The 16360-nt window shown below is 39.9% G+C and overlaps 1 protein-coding gene across 5 annotated transcripts in view; it reads right to left on the bottom strand.

Moving 5' to 3' along the window:
• EDA2R (ectodysplasin A2 receptor) overlaps positions 1-16360 on the bottom strand; it is a 47429-nt gene that overhangs the window by 19586 nt on the left and 11483 nt on the right. For 4 of the 5 annotated variants that reach the window (XM_028841807.2, XM_028841809.2, XM_028841808.2 and 1 more), the window contains exon 2: positions 4722-4818. In XM_028841807.2, coding sequence (XP_028697640.1) covers positions 4722-4818 — 97 coding nt within the window. Of the gene's footprint in view, positions 1-4721; positions 4819-16360 lie in introns of those variants that run through there. The other variant, NM_001193467.1, reaches the window with a different exon arrangement.

A 16360-nucleotide genomic window follows, 5' to 3' on the forward strand; every position in this document is an offset into this window, starting at 1 on the left:
TTCTTGTGATAGTTTGCTAAGAATGATGGTTTCCAGCTGCATCCATGTACCTACAAAGGACACAAACTCATCCTTTTTGATGGCTGCATAGTATTCCATGGTGTATATGTGCCACATTTTCTTAATCCAGTCTGTCACTGATGGACATTTGGGTTGATTCCAAGTCTTTGCTATTGTGAATAGTACCGCAATAAACATACGTGTGCATGTGTCTTTAGAGCAGCATGATTTATAATCCTTTGGGTATATACCCAGTATTGGGATGGCTGGGTCATATGGTACATCTAGTTCTAGATCCTTGAGGAATCGCCATACTGTTTTCCATAATGGTTGAACTAGTTTACAATCCCACCAACAGTGTAAAAGTGTTCCTATTTCTCCACATCCTCTCCAGCACCTGTTGTTTCCTGACTTTTTAATGATTGCCATTCTAACTGGTGTGAGATGGTATCTCATTGTGGTTTTGATTTGCATTTCTCTGATGGCCAGTGATGATGAGCATTTTTTCATGTGTCTGTTGGCTGTATGAATGAGAGAATAAAATACCTAGGAATCCAACTTACAAGGGATGTAAAGGACCTCTTCAAGGAGAACTACAAACCACTGCTCAGTGAAATAAAAGAGGACACAAACAAATGGAAGAACATACCATGCTCATGGATAGGAAGAATCAATATCGTGAAAATGGCCATACTGCCCAAGGTTATTTATAGATTCAATGCCATCCCCATCAAGCTACCAACGAGTTTCTTCACAGAATTGGAAAAAACTGCTTTAAAGTTCATATGGAACCAAAAAAGAGCCCGCATCTCCAAGACAATCCTAAGTCAAAAGAACAAAGCTGGAGGCATCACGCTACCTGACTTCAAACTATACTACAAGGCTACAGTAACCAAAATAGCATGGTACTGGTACCAAAACAGAGATATAGAACAATGGAACAGAACAGAGTGCTCAGAAATAATACCACACATCTACAGCCATCTGATCTTTGACAAACCTGAGAGAAACAAGAAATGGGGAAAGGATTCCCTATTTAATAAATGGTGCTGGGAAAATTGGCTAGCCATAAGTAGAAAGCTGAAACTGGATCATTTCCTTACTCCTTACACGAAAATTAATTCAAAATGGATTAGAGACTTAAATGTTAGACCTAATACCATAAAAACCCTAGAGGAAAACCTACGTAGTACCACTCAGGACATAGGCATGGGCAAAGACTTCATGTCTAAAACACCAAAAGCAACGGCAGCAAAAGCTAAAATTGACAAATGGGATCTCATTCAACTAAAGAGCTTCTGCACAGCAAAAGAAACTACCATCAGAGTGAACAGGCAACCTACAGAATGGGAGAAAATTTTTACAATCTACTCATCTGACAAAGGGCTAGCATCCAGAACCTACAAAGAACTGAAACAAATTTACAAGAAAAAAACAAAGAACCCCATCACAAAGTGGGCAAAGGATATGAACAGACATTTCTCAAAAGAAGGCTTCTCTAGGTCTTTTAATTGAGATGTTAGGGTGTCAATTTTAGATCTTTCCTGCTTTCTCTTGTGGGCATTTAGTGCTATAAATTTCCCTCTACACACTGCTTTAAATGTGTCCCAGAGATTCTGGTATGTTGTATCTTTGTTCTCATTGGTTTCAAAGAACATCTTTATTTCTGCCTTCATTTCGTTATGTACCCAGTAGTCATTCAGGAACAGGTTGTTCAGTTTCCATGTAGTTGAGTGGTTTAATTGAGTTTCTTAGTCATGAGTTCCAGTTTGATTGCACTGTAGTCTGAGAGACAGTTTGTTATAATTTCTGTTCTTGTACATTTGCTGAGGAGTGCTTTATTTCCAATTATGTGGTCAATTTTGGAATAAGTGCGACGTGGTGCTGAGAAGAATGTATATTCTGTTGATTTGGGGTGGAGAGTTTTGTAGATGTCTATTAGGTCTGCTTGGTGCAGAGATGAGTTCAATTCCTGGATATCCTTGTTAACTTTCTGTCTCATTGATCTATGTTGACAGTGGGGTGTTGAAGTCTCCCATTATTATTGTATGGGAGTCTAAGTCTCTTATATCAATGATTTTTTAAATACTCTGTTATCTACTATATGTCTGTCTACTTAGGTTTCTTATGTGAGTAGACAAAGAACAATAAATCATAAGTAGAAAGAATAGAAAGAGAAACAATCAGAAGCAGATCACAAAATTGGAAAGGCAAATGGGCAAATAAACACAGTAAAGTTGGTACATTTCCCCTATCAAATAGAAAAAAAAGTAAAACCAAAATTCTCATAAAGTCCTCATAAATTAGTAATTAATATTAAAAGGAAGGCATAAAATTAATTGATGATGAAAATATGTATTATTCATTTGCGGTTAGGCTTCTGGGACATAGGGATTTGTTGCGGGAAGCCAGGGACCCCGAACAGAGGGTCGCAACAGGAATTCTATGCACTGTTGAAAATAAATGTAATGGTAGTGGAAACTGTCATAAACAAAATTCAGAAGTATTATCTGCTGATCTATTTCAAGAGTCTTAAAATCGTATGCATTATTTAGCTCGGCAATTATATGTCAAGAAAAATGTCCTGAGGAAATGGTGTTAATTTTCTGCAATGATTTACTTACGGTGATGTCTATAATTCATAAATAAAATTTAAAAGTAAATAAAAGTAACTTTGAAAAGGGCTGTCAGATGCTTCTAGCTGCTTATTCGAACAATTGCCCCTCTTTCTCCTTACTATGAAAACACTGATTTCATTCTAGGTAGCATGATGACCAGCCTCCAGAACGGATTCTTGATTGGTCTTAATCATACAATCCCATTCTCATTGGCTAGATACTTATTTCCCAAACTCTATTCCAGTTAGAGATAGCTACATCACCCAGTTCTGGACCATAAGATATAAGGAAAAATCTGTTGGACAGCTTCTGGGAAAAGACTTCTTCCCAAAAAAAGGCAAGCTATTTTGACCTTGCCCCTGATTCCTGACTTTGACTATTGTATGAAGATATGATGCTTTGAGTTTTGCAATCATGAGGCCACAATAATGAGAACAAAACAGCAAGAGGTCCAAAATTAAGGATGAAAAGGGGCTGAGTCCTTGATAACATTGCTGATCTGTCCAACAAGCAAAAAGACTGCCTGTCTCCAGACTTCATTATGTAAATAAATATACTTATGGTTCGTGTCATGGTTAAATTTTATGTTACTTTCAAGTTACTACATCTTAATTGATTCTGAGGTGAAATAATTGGCCCACAGCAAAGATGGGACTCATGCCCATGTGTATCTATATTACATATATATAAGCTTTAATATCTATTTTAATGTCCAGCATGACCTAACCTCTGGCGATCTTTCCTTGGTACTGTGATCCTTTATCAATCATGTGGGTACCCCACTGTGGGACATATACCATGTGTAAAAACTTAAAATTAGTGCTTGTATCCCTTGATATGCCTGTGCCTTATTCTCTTCATTTTTAAAAATACGAAGGTAGGAATAAAGTGGGCTAGATAATTACTATGTTGTTTTCCAGCCACAGGTTCCTGTAACTGCCCAACCCAAAACCCTCCAAAGAGCTCCTAGTGCACTTAGAGAAAAAGGAAAATTTCTCAAAGACCTCAAGCCGCTATCTGGTCTGGTCCATACTTTTCTCTCTGATCTCTTTGTATACCACCGTCCCTCTCATTCACCATACACTCATTGCACTAACCTTTCTCCTTTTCCTTCAAAATGCTTAGTTCATTTTCACCTTGGGACTCTGCACTAGTATCCTCTCCCCAGAAGGTATCTCCTTAAGGAGACCTTTCCTTGTTTCATAATCTGAAGTAGCCACCCAGTCACCCTAATTTTATTATTCTCACATCTTCACATCTAGATTCTTCATTTATCTTTGTATGTGTCTCAATTATTATTTTTTCACTAATAATAGAAGGTAAGGTCCATGATGGCAATTAATTTTGTCTGTTTTGCTATATCCATGGGGTCTACAACCATGCCTGCCACTTTGTAAGTGTTCAGTAAGCAACTGCTGAATGAACAAAAATTGCATAAAATAGGGTGTGAGTATGCAGAAACCATCTGATAGCTGCTTGCTTCTGGCCTCTGTAGCCCCAGCTGCAGCCAAAATTTAATACCACCCCCAGGTTCAGGGACCAACAAGGGACCTGAGGAAAGAACAGTTAAGCAGATCCAGACTTGAAAACAAGTAAGTTACATAAAGTCTCTGCCTTGCTGCTCATTTTGTTCTGATCTTTACCTTTAATTGGGATTTTAGACCCTCCCTGGTTCCCTATCCCTAAATTCTCCATTGCACAGCTTCCTCAGTAGTGCAGACCCTCTAGAACAGAGGCCTTCTTGATTCTTCTCTCTTTCTCATTTCTAAGACCTGATATCTGGCTCTTGAACACCATGTGGTTGTGCCTTGCTTTAGTTGACAGATTTCCTTAATGCTGAACAGTCCTCATGGGTCTCTGCATTACACATCTCTTCTTGAAATACTCTGTTATCTCATGGAAACTTCCCTTGACCCTGATCCTGCTAGGCTGACTTCGTGCTGGAATCATGACTGCTATTGCATAATCTGTGGATCCCAGGTTTTACCTGCTAAACTGGATTAGTTATAAGTAAGGCTGACTCCCCTAATCTTGGTCTCTTTCAGTTGCCGGGCTGGTTCCTAAGATGCAACAAAAATAAGTGTACTGAATAGGAGAACTTACCTTGGATAGCTCCTGTCCAGGACCACACCGTTGGCAGGTGACACACCGTCCCCATTGGTCCCAGTACTCATTTTCTTGGCAATCCATGGTGGGAAGGCTGTGGGTACAGAACACAAGAACTAGAAAGCTAGTGGGAAGGGACTATAATTAGTGATTTCCATGTCACTTGGCTTCTGGGTCCACTTAATCTAGTATCTAGATCTGAGATAGTAGGGCCGAGGAAGCCAACACAAAGGAGTTAATGCTTATATAGCTCTGACCATGTGACATGAGCTCTAGTAAATGCTTTGCATGTAGTAACTCATTCAATTCTCAAGACAATCATATTAAGAATTATTGTTAGCTACATTTTACAGATGAAGAAACTGAGGCAAAGAGACCAAGCAATTTGCTCAAATTCACAGTCAGTGGCTATACCAGAAGCTGAATTTGTAAAGAGAATAATAAGACAAGGAGTTGGCTTCTGCCCAGGGGGTAAAGAATAATCACAATCCATCATGTGCAAACAGATCATAACAATTTAGAAAGTACTTTCACATCCATTATTATTTGATCTACACAACATCCATGTGAGGTAAGCAGTATAGGGATTATCATCTTTATTTTATAATTGAGAAAGCTGAAACATGGTTTCTCTTTGCCAACAGTGGCCTCAGTCCCTCTGAGGACCAATAGCTGCCGTAGCTTCTGTCTTAGGCAGAATGGGAGAGTAGAATGGCCCAGCATGTAGACATATTTTGGTGCACAAAGGTGCACAGAAAGGGAAACATTACTCAGATAATAGTTCTTGGAATACAGATGTATATAGCAGTAGAGCTGGCCTTGGACTGAGAATTAGGATATATAGATTCTAATCCTGGCTATAGGACAGCAAATAATCCTGTTGCTCAGGAGGAAGGGGTTTCCTAGTACATGGAACTTTCAGTACTAAAACTGGAATAGTTCTGGGCAAAGTGGGATGGCTGTTCACCACACCTGGCTCTTACCCTTTCAATCTACAATCTGGGATGGATCACTTTATCTTTTCTGGCCTCAGTTACTTAATCTAAGCAAAAAGGATAGTATGTTCTTCACCTACCATATATAGCTCTTGGGAGGGTTAAAGGAGCTAAGGTCCATCAAGCCATTCTAAAGAGCTATACAAAATAAGACAGAGTTAAGTATGCAGAAAGGTTATCTTTTACAAAGAGGAATTTTAATGAAGGGGCTCAAGTAATTCATACAAGGGACGTATCCTACTCAAAGAGAAATGCAGCATGAAGTTCTTTTACTTACTCATGACTTCATACTAGGGTGAATTTCAAGTGGTTTCCAAAGGTGCCAAAGTCCTAAATGTATACTCTTAGTCAGAAGAGAGGAGAGTGTACATGTGTACCTTGAGAGACCACCACTCCTCCACTCAAAGGTCCCCCAAAAGCGATAGGTTAAGTAATTCTAGCTGGCATTCCATAAGTGCACCTTTTTTCCATCATCAACTTGGCCATTCTTTCCCATTCCTTCATTCCAAAGAAAGTGGGCTACAAGATCCATATTTGCATAAGATAAACATACTGTCTTCTGTGCTGATTTGATCGCTGGCCCATGGTGGTGTCCTCAGTAGGCATGCTTCCCTCCCCTTGCTATGCACTCTTCTCATTGAGAACAAAAAACATCTGTATTCTCATAGCCTTCATGACCAGGAAGTTAAGCACCACAGTAACAGGGCCAGGATACTGCTCTGGACAACTTTCTCATGTCCCTTTTTGCCCACAAAACAAAAAAACATTGGTAAGAACCAAGAAGTAGCCCTCCTCTTGAGCTAGGTTCCCAGCATAGGCATTTAAAATATCCAGCTGCTGCTGGCATTTGAGGGTCTGAGACATCCTATTTCATTTGGTTTCTAGAGCTCCACCCACCTAATAAACATCATGTGTCCTAAACTCTGACATGTCTCTCTAACCATGGCTTTGAAACCTCTGTGTAGGCAAGGCAGGCTCAGTGCCAAAACCCCATATCAAGACTTAGAAAATGAACAGATGGCCTTTCCCTCCTGTCTGTCTGTCTGTCTTTCTTTCTTTCTTTCTTTCTTTCTTTCTTTCTTTCTTTCTTTCTTTTTCTTTCCTTCCTTCCTTCCTTCCTTCCTTCTTTCTTTCTCCTTCCTTCCTTCTTTCTTTCTTTATTCTTTCATTCTTTCTTTCCCTTCCTTCCTTTCTTCTTTCTTTCTTTCTTTTTTTTGATGGAGTTTCGCTCTTGTCACAGTGCAATGGTACAGTCTTGGCTCACTGCAACCTCTGCCTCCTGGGTTCAAGTGATTTTCCTGCCTTAGCCTCCCCAGTAGCTGGGATTACAGGTGCATGCCACCATGCCCAGCAAATTTTTGTATTTTTAGAGACAGGGTTTCATCATGTTGGTCAGGCTGGTCTTGAACTCCTGACCTCAGGTGATCCGCCCACCTTGGCCTCCCAAAGTGCTGGAATTAAAGGAGTGAGCCACTGTGCCTAGCTTTCCCTCTGTTTTTCTCATACTGTTTATTCAAAGCATACAAATTAAATTATCTTTCATTAGAAACTTAACAAATTGACTTTGTTAAAGACAACAAAATCATAGATTCTGGACTCTTTTGAAGAGGTCGAGGAGTATGTGTAAAACTACCTAATAAGGGTTAAATGTCATTACCTAGGGACAAAGTCAGACCTTACATGAATTTTTCCCTGTAATCAGCAGTTTCCTGTAGTATATGTAACTGCTTTTAAAACGAAAAAGTAAGAGAGAGTAATTATGTTTTCAGAAAATTAGAGTTACTCTGAGGTATTCCATACCGCAGCTAGACACTCTTCCAAAGTATCACAAAGGATGTGGCTGAATCCTCTAAACTTCTGGCTAAGTTGGCAATATACACAGACCTATACAATTCCCAAAAGTAGAGACCGCTGCATGTCCAGTGCCTAGCCCTGCACCTGGCACAGAGTGTGTACCTCAACAGTGCTTACTAATTGTTAGCTTGTCAACATGCCACATTCCCTGGACTATGGTTAACTATGCATATGAATCTAGCAACATAGATCATTTCTCTTTCAGATAATGACTTTCCAAACAATAGTAGTAATCTCATATCAAGAAAAGAGCAAAGCTTTTAGTTAGGAACATGTCAACTTGGGTTTGAATCTTAATTCTGCATCCTCAAACAAACGGTTTTACCTTTGTCAGCATCAGTTTCTTCATCTGCAAAATGGAAGTTTAAATAATATACTACACAGTAATTTATAAAATTAAATGCAATAACACATGTTAAAGGACCAAGTATAGGGCTTGATACATATGAGACATTTGGTAATTAGCAGATTCCCTTTCTTCTTTCCTCTTCAGAAGAGTGAGGTTTATAGTAAAAGGAGTGCACATTTGTCATTCTTGGGATGTGTGGGGAAGAAAAGGGAAAGGCACCGAAGCTTCTTCATTGACCTTTCCAGCTGGAGCATGAAGGCCATGTTTAAGATGGGTGCCACTATAGCAGTTTCCTCCTTATTAATCGCAACCACCAGTTACCTGATGCTTAAGGAAAAGATTCTTTATGATACCCTCAGTACCTAAGCCATCTTGGCTAAAATAAACATTGTTTGTTCTAAGTGTTTGCTGGATTTTTTTCATCAACGCATTTCTGTATAGGATTAACTTGGTCGACAAACATTTGGAAACTTTTCTGAGACAATTGCCTTTGAAATGGAAGTGCAAAAGAAATAAAATCAGATTTGCAAATAAGTGAGGATGTTATTATGGACTTTATGAAATAGCACATCATGTTCCACAGAACAGTCCCTCTCACCTCCACAACCTAAGGTTGTGGCTGCTCAAGAAAATTTTTTTCACCCCAACTCTGACATGGGGTTGTATTCTCTTTACATTACTGAGGGTTGGGGAGAGGAAGGGAAGTGGCAGATGCCTCTTGTCTCAATCCCATGGAGTATAACACATGATGGAGTTCTGATTCTGCTAAAGTCCATCACCCACTAAGTTGTACTGTTTGTCAGCTACACCCTGAAATACTTTCTCCAACTTCCCAACTTTCCCAGAGAATATCTGATCTGTGTAACTCAGAAGTTACACAGATGAGGTAATGTGGAAGTGCTCTAAAAATTAATGTGGGTAACATGCCGAGATTTTTTGTCTGTCTGTTTCTGATTGCAGTACAACATATACATAGTAAGAAGCACAAAGATTAAGTAAACTAATAAATTTTTACATATGTACATGCCCATGTAAACACCACCCAGATAAATACACAGAACCTTTCTATTACCCCAGCAGGCTCCCTCATGCCCCTTCCTAGTCAATATCGCCTCCTCCCCAGGTAATTACAGCACTGGCTTCTATCATTACAATTAGTTATACCTGTCCTTGAAATTCACATAAATTTAAATCATACAAGATGTGCTCTTCTGTTTCTGGCTTCTCTTGCTAAATATAATGTCTGTGATAGTTATCCATTATGTTTTGTGTAGAACATTTGTTAATTACTATTGTTGTGTAGTATCCTATTGTATGGATATACCACAATTTATATATATTTTTTGCAAATATTGGGCTGCTTTTAATTTGATCATTATAAATTGAGTTGCTATACTATGGCTGATGGATTTTTTAAAGAATGCCAAGAAAATTCATTGAGAAAAAAAGTCTTTTCACAAAAGGGTGTTGGGGAAACTGGATATCCACATGCAAAAGAATCAAACTGGACCCCAACCTCACATCATATACAAAACTAAGTCACAATAGACTAAATCCCCAAATGTAAGAGTTAAAACTATAAAACTCTTATAAATGTTTTCTTATAAGAAAATATAATAATTCTATAATTAATATTTTTCTTATAAGAAAATATAGGTATAAATTTTTGTGACACTGGCAGTGGTTTCTTAGATATAGCAACGAAAGCACAAACAACAAAAGAGAAAAACAGAACAATGACATGTCAACAAAATTTAAAAGTTAAAAATGTTTGTGCTTCAAAGGACACCATCAAGAAGGTGAAAAGACAATCCACATAATGGGAGAAAAAAATTTTCATATCACATATCTGATAAGAGACTTGTATCTAGAATATACAAAAAGCTCCTGCAAATGAAATATAAAAAAGACAGATAATTTAAAAATGAGTAGAGAATTTGAATAGATATCACTCTAAGACTTACAAATGGCCCATAAATACATGAAACGATGGTCAGTGTTATTACCAAAATAGGGAATGCAAATGAAAACCACAATAAGATAGCACTTTATATCCACTACCAAAAACAAAAACAAAATAGCCTGCCAGGCATGGTGGCTCACTCCTGTAATCCCAGCACTTTGGGAGGCCGATGCAGGTGGATCACCTGAGGTCAGGAGTTCAAGACCAGCCTGGCCAACATGGTGAAACCCCGTCTCTACTAAAAATACAAAAATTAGCCAGGCATGGTGGCAGGCACCTGTAATCCCAGCTCCTTGGGAGGCTGAGGCAAGAGAATCACTTGAACCCGCGAGGCAGAGGTTGCAACGAGCCGAGATCGTGCCATTGCACTCCAGCCTGGGGGACAACGATGTGGAGAAGCTGAAACCCTTGTGTATTGCTGGCAAGAATACAAAATGATGCAGCCCCTTTGGAAAATAATTTTGTAGTTCCTCAAAATGTTAAACATCATGTTACAACATGATCCAGCAATTTCACTCCTAGGTGTAGATACCCAAAAGAATTGAAAATATATGTCCATACAAAAACCTGTAAACAAATGTTCCTAGCACATTATTTATAATAGCCAAAAAGTGGGGAAAATCCACATGTTCATCAGCTGACAAATGGTAAACAAAATGTGATCTATCCTACAATGAAAATTATTCAGTCAGAGAAAAGAATGATGTGCTTAACATATGCAGTAATATGAATGAACCTATGAAATGTCCAGAATAGGCAATCAATCATAAACTAGCTTTAGTGGTTATCAGGGCCAGGGGAGAAAGGGAAATGGGAAGTGACTACTTAATAGGTATAAGTTTCTTTCCAGGGTGGTGAAAAAGCCCTGGAATTAGATAGTGGTGATGGTCATGTGACTTTGTGAGTATGCTAAAACCAGTGAATTATATACTTTAAAAGGGTAAATCTTATAGTATGTGAATTATATCTCATTTTAAAAGATGGTTCTTTAGCTTCATTTAATACTTTGAATTTATTATTCCAATAGGATACGTTTAAGTTAGCCCCCACAAAAAATGTTAAAGCTGCTATGAATATTTTTATATAGGCCCCCAAATATAATTTGATTCACCCAATTTCTCACCCAAACTTATCCAAGTATGTATTGTATATACACTGATTGTGTTTACAAGGGGCAACAAGTGGCAATGTGACTAGAGTTATCTCCTTATTTTGCCTGTCTGTCATGTGGCTGCTCTTCACACCCATCCCCCGTCCTGATTCCTCAAAAAATAATGTAGAAGATTAAGAATGCAAGCAGACAGGGAAGAGGAGAAACAATACAGCTGACATCAATACTAATCCCCAAATTAGTTCATCATGCACTGAATAATTGATGTCGGCCAAGTTTCTGCTGGATGTGAGGTACCCAGGCTGCTGGGGGTGCAGCTGCTTCTTGCTGCAGCTTGTGGCTGTTGCTCTTCTCAACTTGCACACCTGCCTGTAGGGTGAAACATGCTCTTTCTATATAGTATGGGTAGGCAGTACAGAAGGACAAGTCTAAATTAAGGACTCAGCACTTCAGGATAGTTGCTTTGCCTGGACAGTGCAGGAGGTGTGAGATTAAAAAGGGTGATGAAGACAGCAGATGGTCTCCTTGCCTTGCCCATTCCTCTCCTGTGAGCCCATCCATCCACCCATATGCACAAGACAAAATCAATGCAGTTGCTCAACCTAGCCTTGAGAGCACTGCTTGCTGGAAAATCAAGCTTCTAAAATGTACAGTGTCATCATTTCCAGATGTCTGGCTTGTAATTCAAATGTTGCTTTACCTTTTGGTGTTGGCACTCAGCCTTTCCCTTTTCTGATCTGACCCAAGGTCACTTCTATCCAAAGTTTATATTGTCTATAACCTCCTTCCAAACTATCAAACATCATATCTTCCTTCTGCCCCACTATTTGTAAAGTTTGCGTTTCCTGTATTATCTCGGCATAGTGGATGGTCCTAGTCCCAGCTCTGCCACCAGGAGAATATTCCTTCCAAATGCTGGAGTCAAGTTCCCCATTCATACCACGAGGGAGTTGGTTTGGCTAATCTCTTCTCAGTCTTGGTTGCACCTTAGGAGTACCAAAAAACAGTGACACCTGGGTCCCTCCCCTAAGATTCTGTTGTAGTTGGTCAAAAATGTGGCATGAGCACGTGACATTTTACAGTTCACCAAGTGATTCTCATGGGCAGTCAATGTTGAAAATCACAGTTTTAAGGGCTCTTTTAGCTCTGACCTTGTCTGTTTCGCCTGAAAATAAAGTGCAGTCAGAAAAAAAGGTTTTTCTGTGTCTCTCTCCCATATTGAGAGAGAATCTGTGCAGGGAGAAACCTGGGGCCTACCCATTTTTTTCTAGGGAGAATAGAAAATAAAGATAAAGGGGATAAAACATGTTAGATCATGTCATTTCCAGCCTCAAAAGCCATTGATGGCTCCGCTTTCATTCATAATAACACACAAGTCCTACACAGTTTTGGTTGTAACTTCAAAAATGAATGGGTATGTAAAAACATAAAATATACACAGTGATGTATGGCATATAAAATTAAGTTCTTATAATGGCCAATGGAGACCTTAGATGATATGCCTACCTCAACTTCCCCCATTATTTCTTGACCTTATGTTCTACTACTCTTTTCCTTATTATCTTCACTCGAGCCATGCTGGCCTCCTTGTTGATCTTCAAACTAACCAGAAATGCCTTCACCTTAAGGCCTTCACATCTGCTGTTCACTCAAGCGGGAATGTTTTTCCCCAGATATCTGCATGGCTACCTCCCTCATCTTCTTCAGTTCTTTGTTCATATACAGTCTTCTCAGTCAGGCTTCTCTGAGCACTCTTTCAAATTTTCACCTTCTTTCCAGAATTCCTATCCCCATTTCCCATTTTATTATTTTCCATAGCACATATGACTTTCTGACATATCATACATCTTATGTACTTTATTGCTTGTTTCTTCCCCAGTTAGAATGTAAATGCTGTGAGACCATGGTACCTATTTTGTTGGCTACTTCATCATCAGTGCTTACAATAGTGCCTGGCACACAGTAGGCATTAAACAAATATTAGTTGAATGAGAAAATGTTGAGAATCTACAGAATACTGGGTGGATCACATGAGGTCAGGAGTTCAAGACCAGCCTGGCCAATATGGTGAAACCACGACTCTACTAAAAATACAAAAATGAGCCAGGTGTGGTTGCACACACCTGTAATTCCAGCTTGGGAGGCTGAAGCACAAGAATTGCTTGAACCCGGGAGGTTGAGGTTGCCGTAAACCAAGATTGTGCCACTGCACTCCAGCCTGGGTAACAAAGCGAGACTCCATCTCAAATAAATAAATGAATAAATATATTAAAGAAGAAGATCACATGTTGAGGAAGGAACAGACAGATCTGAGATCTTTCTCAAGATCTCGGTAAAGAAGTAGAGCTGGGGCATCATCATGGCAGATGGGAGGCAGGACTAGATTGAAGTTCCAACTCGGATGGACAGAGCCGTGTCAGGAGATTTTCATCGTGCATTTTAGCTCCAGGACGACTGCAAGAACAAACCAGGGATCTCGAGAGGACCCACAGACACTCTTAAGGAAGTGGACTGCTCCTGCAGGACTCAGGAGACACTCCAAAACTGTGAGTACTCCAACAGCAGAAGTGGGAAAGGGAGATCCTCCATTCCTTAACACACACCTACACTGAGGAAACTGAAGGTCTAATTTGTAGAAGAAGTTTCTGACTTTACCTGGAGCTGAGTCAATTTAGAGAGCCAAGCAAAATACAGGGGTAGAGGAAGCAGCGAGAAAAGCCCCAGGAGTTTGCTGGGTCCCCAAGCAGGACTGTAACCACAGGGAACCTTCACAAGGGTGGCCAGAGGCACAGGGGAAAATGCCACAGGGGAAAATGCCACAGGGAAAAGGAAGTCTCCAGCTGAACTTTGTAACAATTTGAACCAGGAGAGAAGCATACTGGCCAGAACTTTGGGTAGGGCATGAATCTGGTGTGAAGACTCTACAGGAGGGGGAAGAACCAAAGCCTTTTTCTTTCACAGCTGAGAGGTGGGTAACCTGGGGCAGGTTCTCAAGCCCTACTCACCCATTGCCTGGAAACAAACTTGGGACTGTTAAGGGGGCACAGTGGGAGTGAGACTGGCCCTTTGGATTGCATGGGAGCTGGGTGAGTCCTGTGACTGCTGGCTTTGATCCACTTTCCTAACCACCTGCATGACTCGGCAGAAGCAGCCATAATCCTCCTAGGTACACAACTCCATGGATCTAGGAACTTCACCCCCACAACAAGACCTGTCCAAGGAGAGTCTGAGCTCAGACATCCTTAGCCCTACCCCCACCTCATGGGCCTTCCCTACCCACCATGGTAGCTGAAGACAAAGGGCATAAACTCTGTACCACTGATTCCTCTCCATACTACCAAAGCTGATGCTCTCTGAAAAGCACCACCTCCTGGCAGGAGGCCAACCACCACAAAAATGGAATATTAAACCACCAAAGCTAAGAACTGTCACAGAGACCATTTCATCTCCTAACACCTGCGCCAGAACAGGTGCTGGTATCTACAGCTGATAGACCCATAGATTGTTCACATCACAGGGCTCTGTGCAGACAACCCCCAGTACCAGCCCACAGCCAGATAGACTTGCTGGGTGACTAGACTCAGAAGAGATATAGCAGTCACTGCTGTTTGGCTCACAGGAAGCCATGGACAAAGGTAAAGGGGGAGAGTATTACATCAAGGGAACACCCCATGGGACAAAAGAATCTGAACAACAGCCTTCAGCCCTAGACCTTCCCACTGACAGAGCCTATGCAAATGAGAAGGAACCAAAAAACCAACTCTGGTAATATGAAAAAACAAGGCTCTTTAACACCCCCCAAAAAATCACACTAGCTCACCAGCAATGGATCCAAACCAAGATGAAATCTCTGACTTACCTGAAAAAGAATTCAGGAGGTTAGTTATTAAGCAAATCAGGGAGGCAACAGAGAAAGGTGAAGCCCAATGCAAGGAAATCTAAAAAATGATACAAGAAGTGAAGGGAGAAATATTCAAGGAAATAGATAGCATAAAGAAAAAACAATAAAAACTTCAGGAAACAATTGACAAACTTTTAGAAATGCAAAATGCTCTGGAAAGTCTCAGCAATAGAATTGAACAAGTAGTAGAAAGAAATTCACGGCTCAAAGACAAGGTCTTCGAATTAACCCAGTCCAACAAAGACAAAGGAAAAGCAGAATAAGAAAATATGAACAAAGACTCCAAAAGTCTGGGATTATGTTAAATGACCAAACTTAAGAATAATCAGTGTTCCTGAGGAAGAAGAGAAATCTAAAAGTTTGGAAAACATATTTGTGGCAATAACAGAGAAAAACTTCCCCAGCCTTGGTAGAGATCTAGACATCCAAATACAAGAAGCACAAAGAACACCTGGGAAATTCATCTCAAAAAGATCATTGCCTAGGCACATTGTCATCAGGTTATCTAAAGTTAAGACAAAGGAAAGAATCTTAAGACCTGTGAGATGGGAAAGGAAAGGAAGAGGAGGGAAGGGAAGGGAAGGGGAGGGGAGGACAGGGGAGAGGAGAGAAGAGGAGAGGGGAGAGGAGGGAAAGGGTAAAAGCACCAGGTAACCCACAAAGTAAAACCTATCAGATTAACAGCAAATTTCTCAGCACAAACCCTATAAGCTGGAAGGAATTTGGGTCCTATATTCAGCCTCCTAAAAATATACAACTATCCAACTATCAGCCAGGAATGTTGTATCCACTGAAAGTAAGCATCATATATGAAGGAAAGATACAGTCTTCTTCAGACAAACAAATGCTGAGAGAATTCACCACTACCAAACCACCACTACAAGAACTGCTAAAAGGAGCTCTAAATCTTGAAACAAATCCTGGAAACACATAAAAACAGAAACTCTTTAAAGCATAAATCACACAGGTCCTATAAAACAAAAATAAAATTCAAAAATAACAAAAAAGCAAGATACACAGGCAACAAATAGCACAATGGATGCAATAGTACCTCACATCTCAATACCAACATTCAATGTAAATGGCCTAAATGCTCCACTTAAGAAATACAGGACTGCAGAAAGGATAAAAACTCACCAACCAATTATCTGCTGCCTTCAGGAGACTCACCTAACACATAAGGACTCACATAACCTTAAAGAAAAGGGATGGAAAAAGGCATTTCATGCAAATGGACACCAAAAGTGAGCAGAGGTAGCTATTCTTATATCAGACAAAACAAACCTTAAAGCAGCAGCACTTAAAAGAGACAAAGAGGGACATTATATAATCATACAAGTCCTTGTCCAACAGAAAAATATCACAATCCTAAACATATACGCAAATAATACCAGAGCTTCCAAATTTACGAAACAATTACTAACAGACCTAAGAAGTGAGATACACAGCAACACAATGATAGT

Source organism: Macaca mulatta, chromosome X (genome assembly GCF_049350105.2).
Source record: "Macaca mulatta isolate MMU2019108-1 chromosome X, T2T-MMU8v2.0, whole genome shotgun sequence".
Taxonomy (NCBI): Eukaryota; Metazoa; Chordata; class Mammalia; order Primates; family Cercopithecidae; genus Macaca; species Macaca mulatta.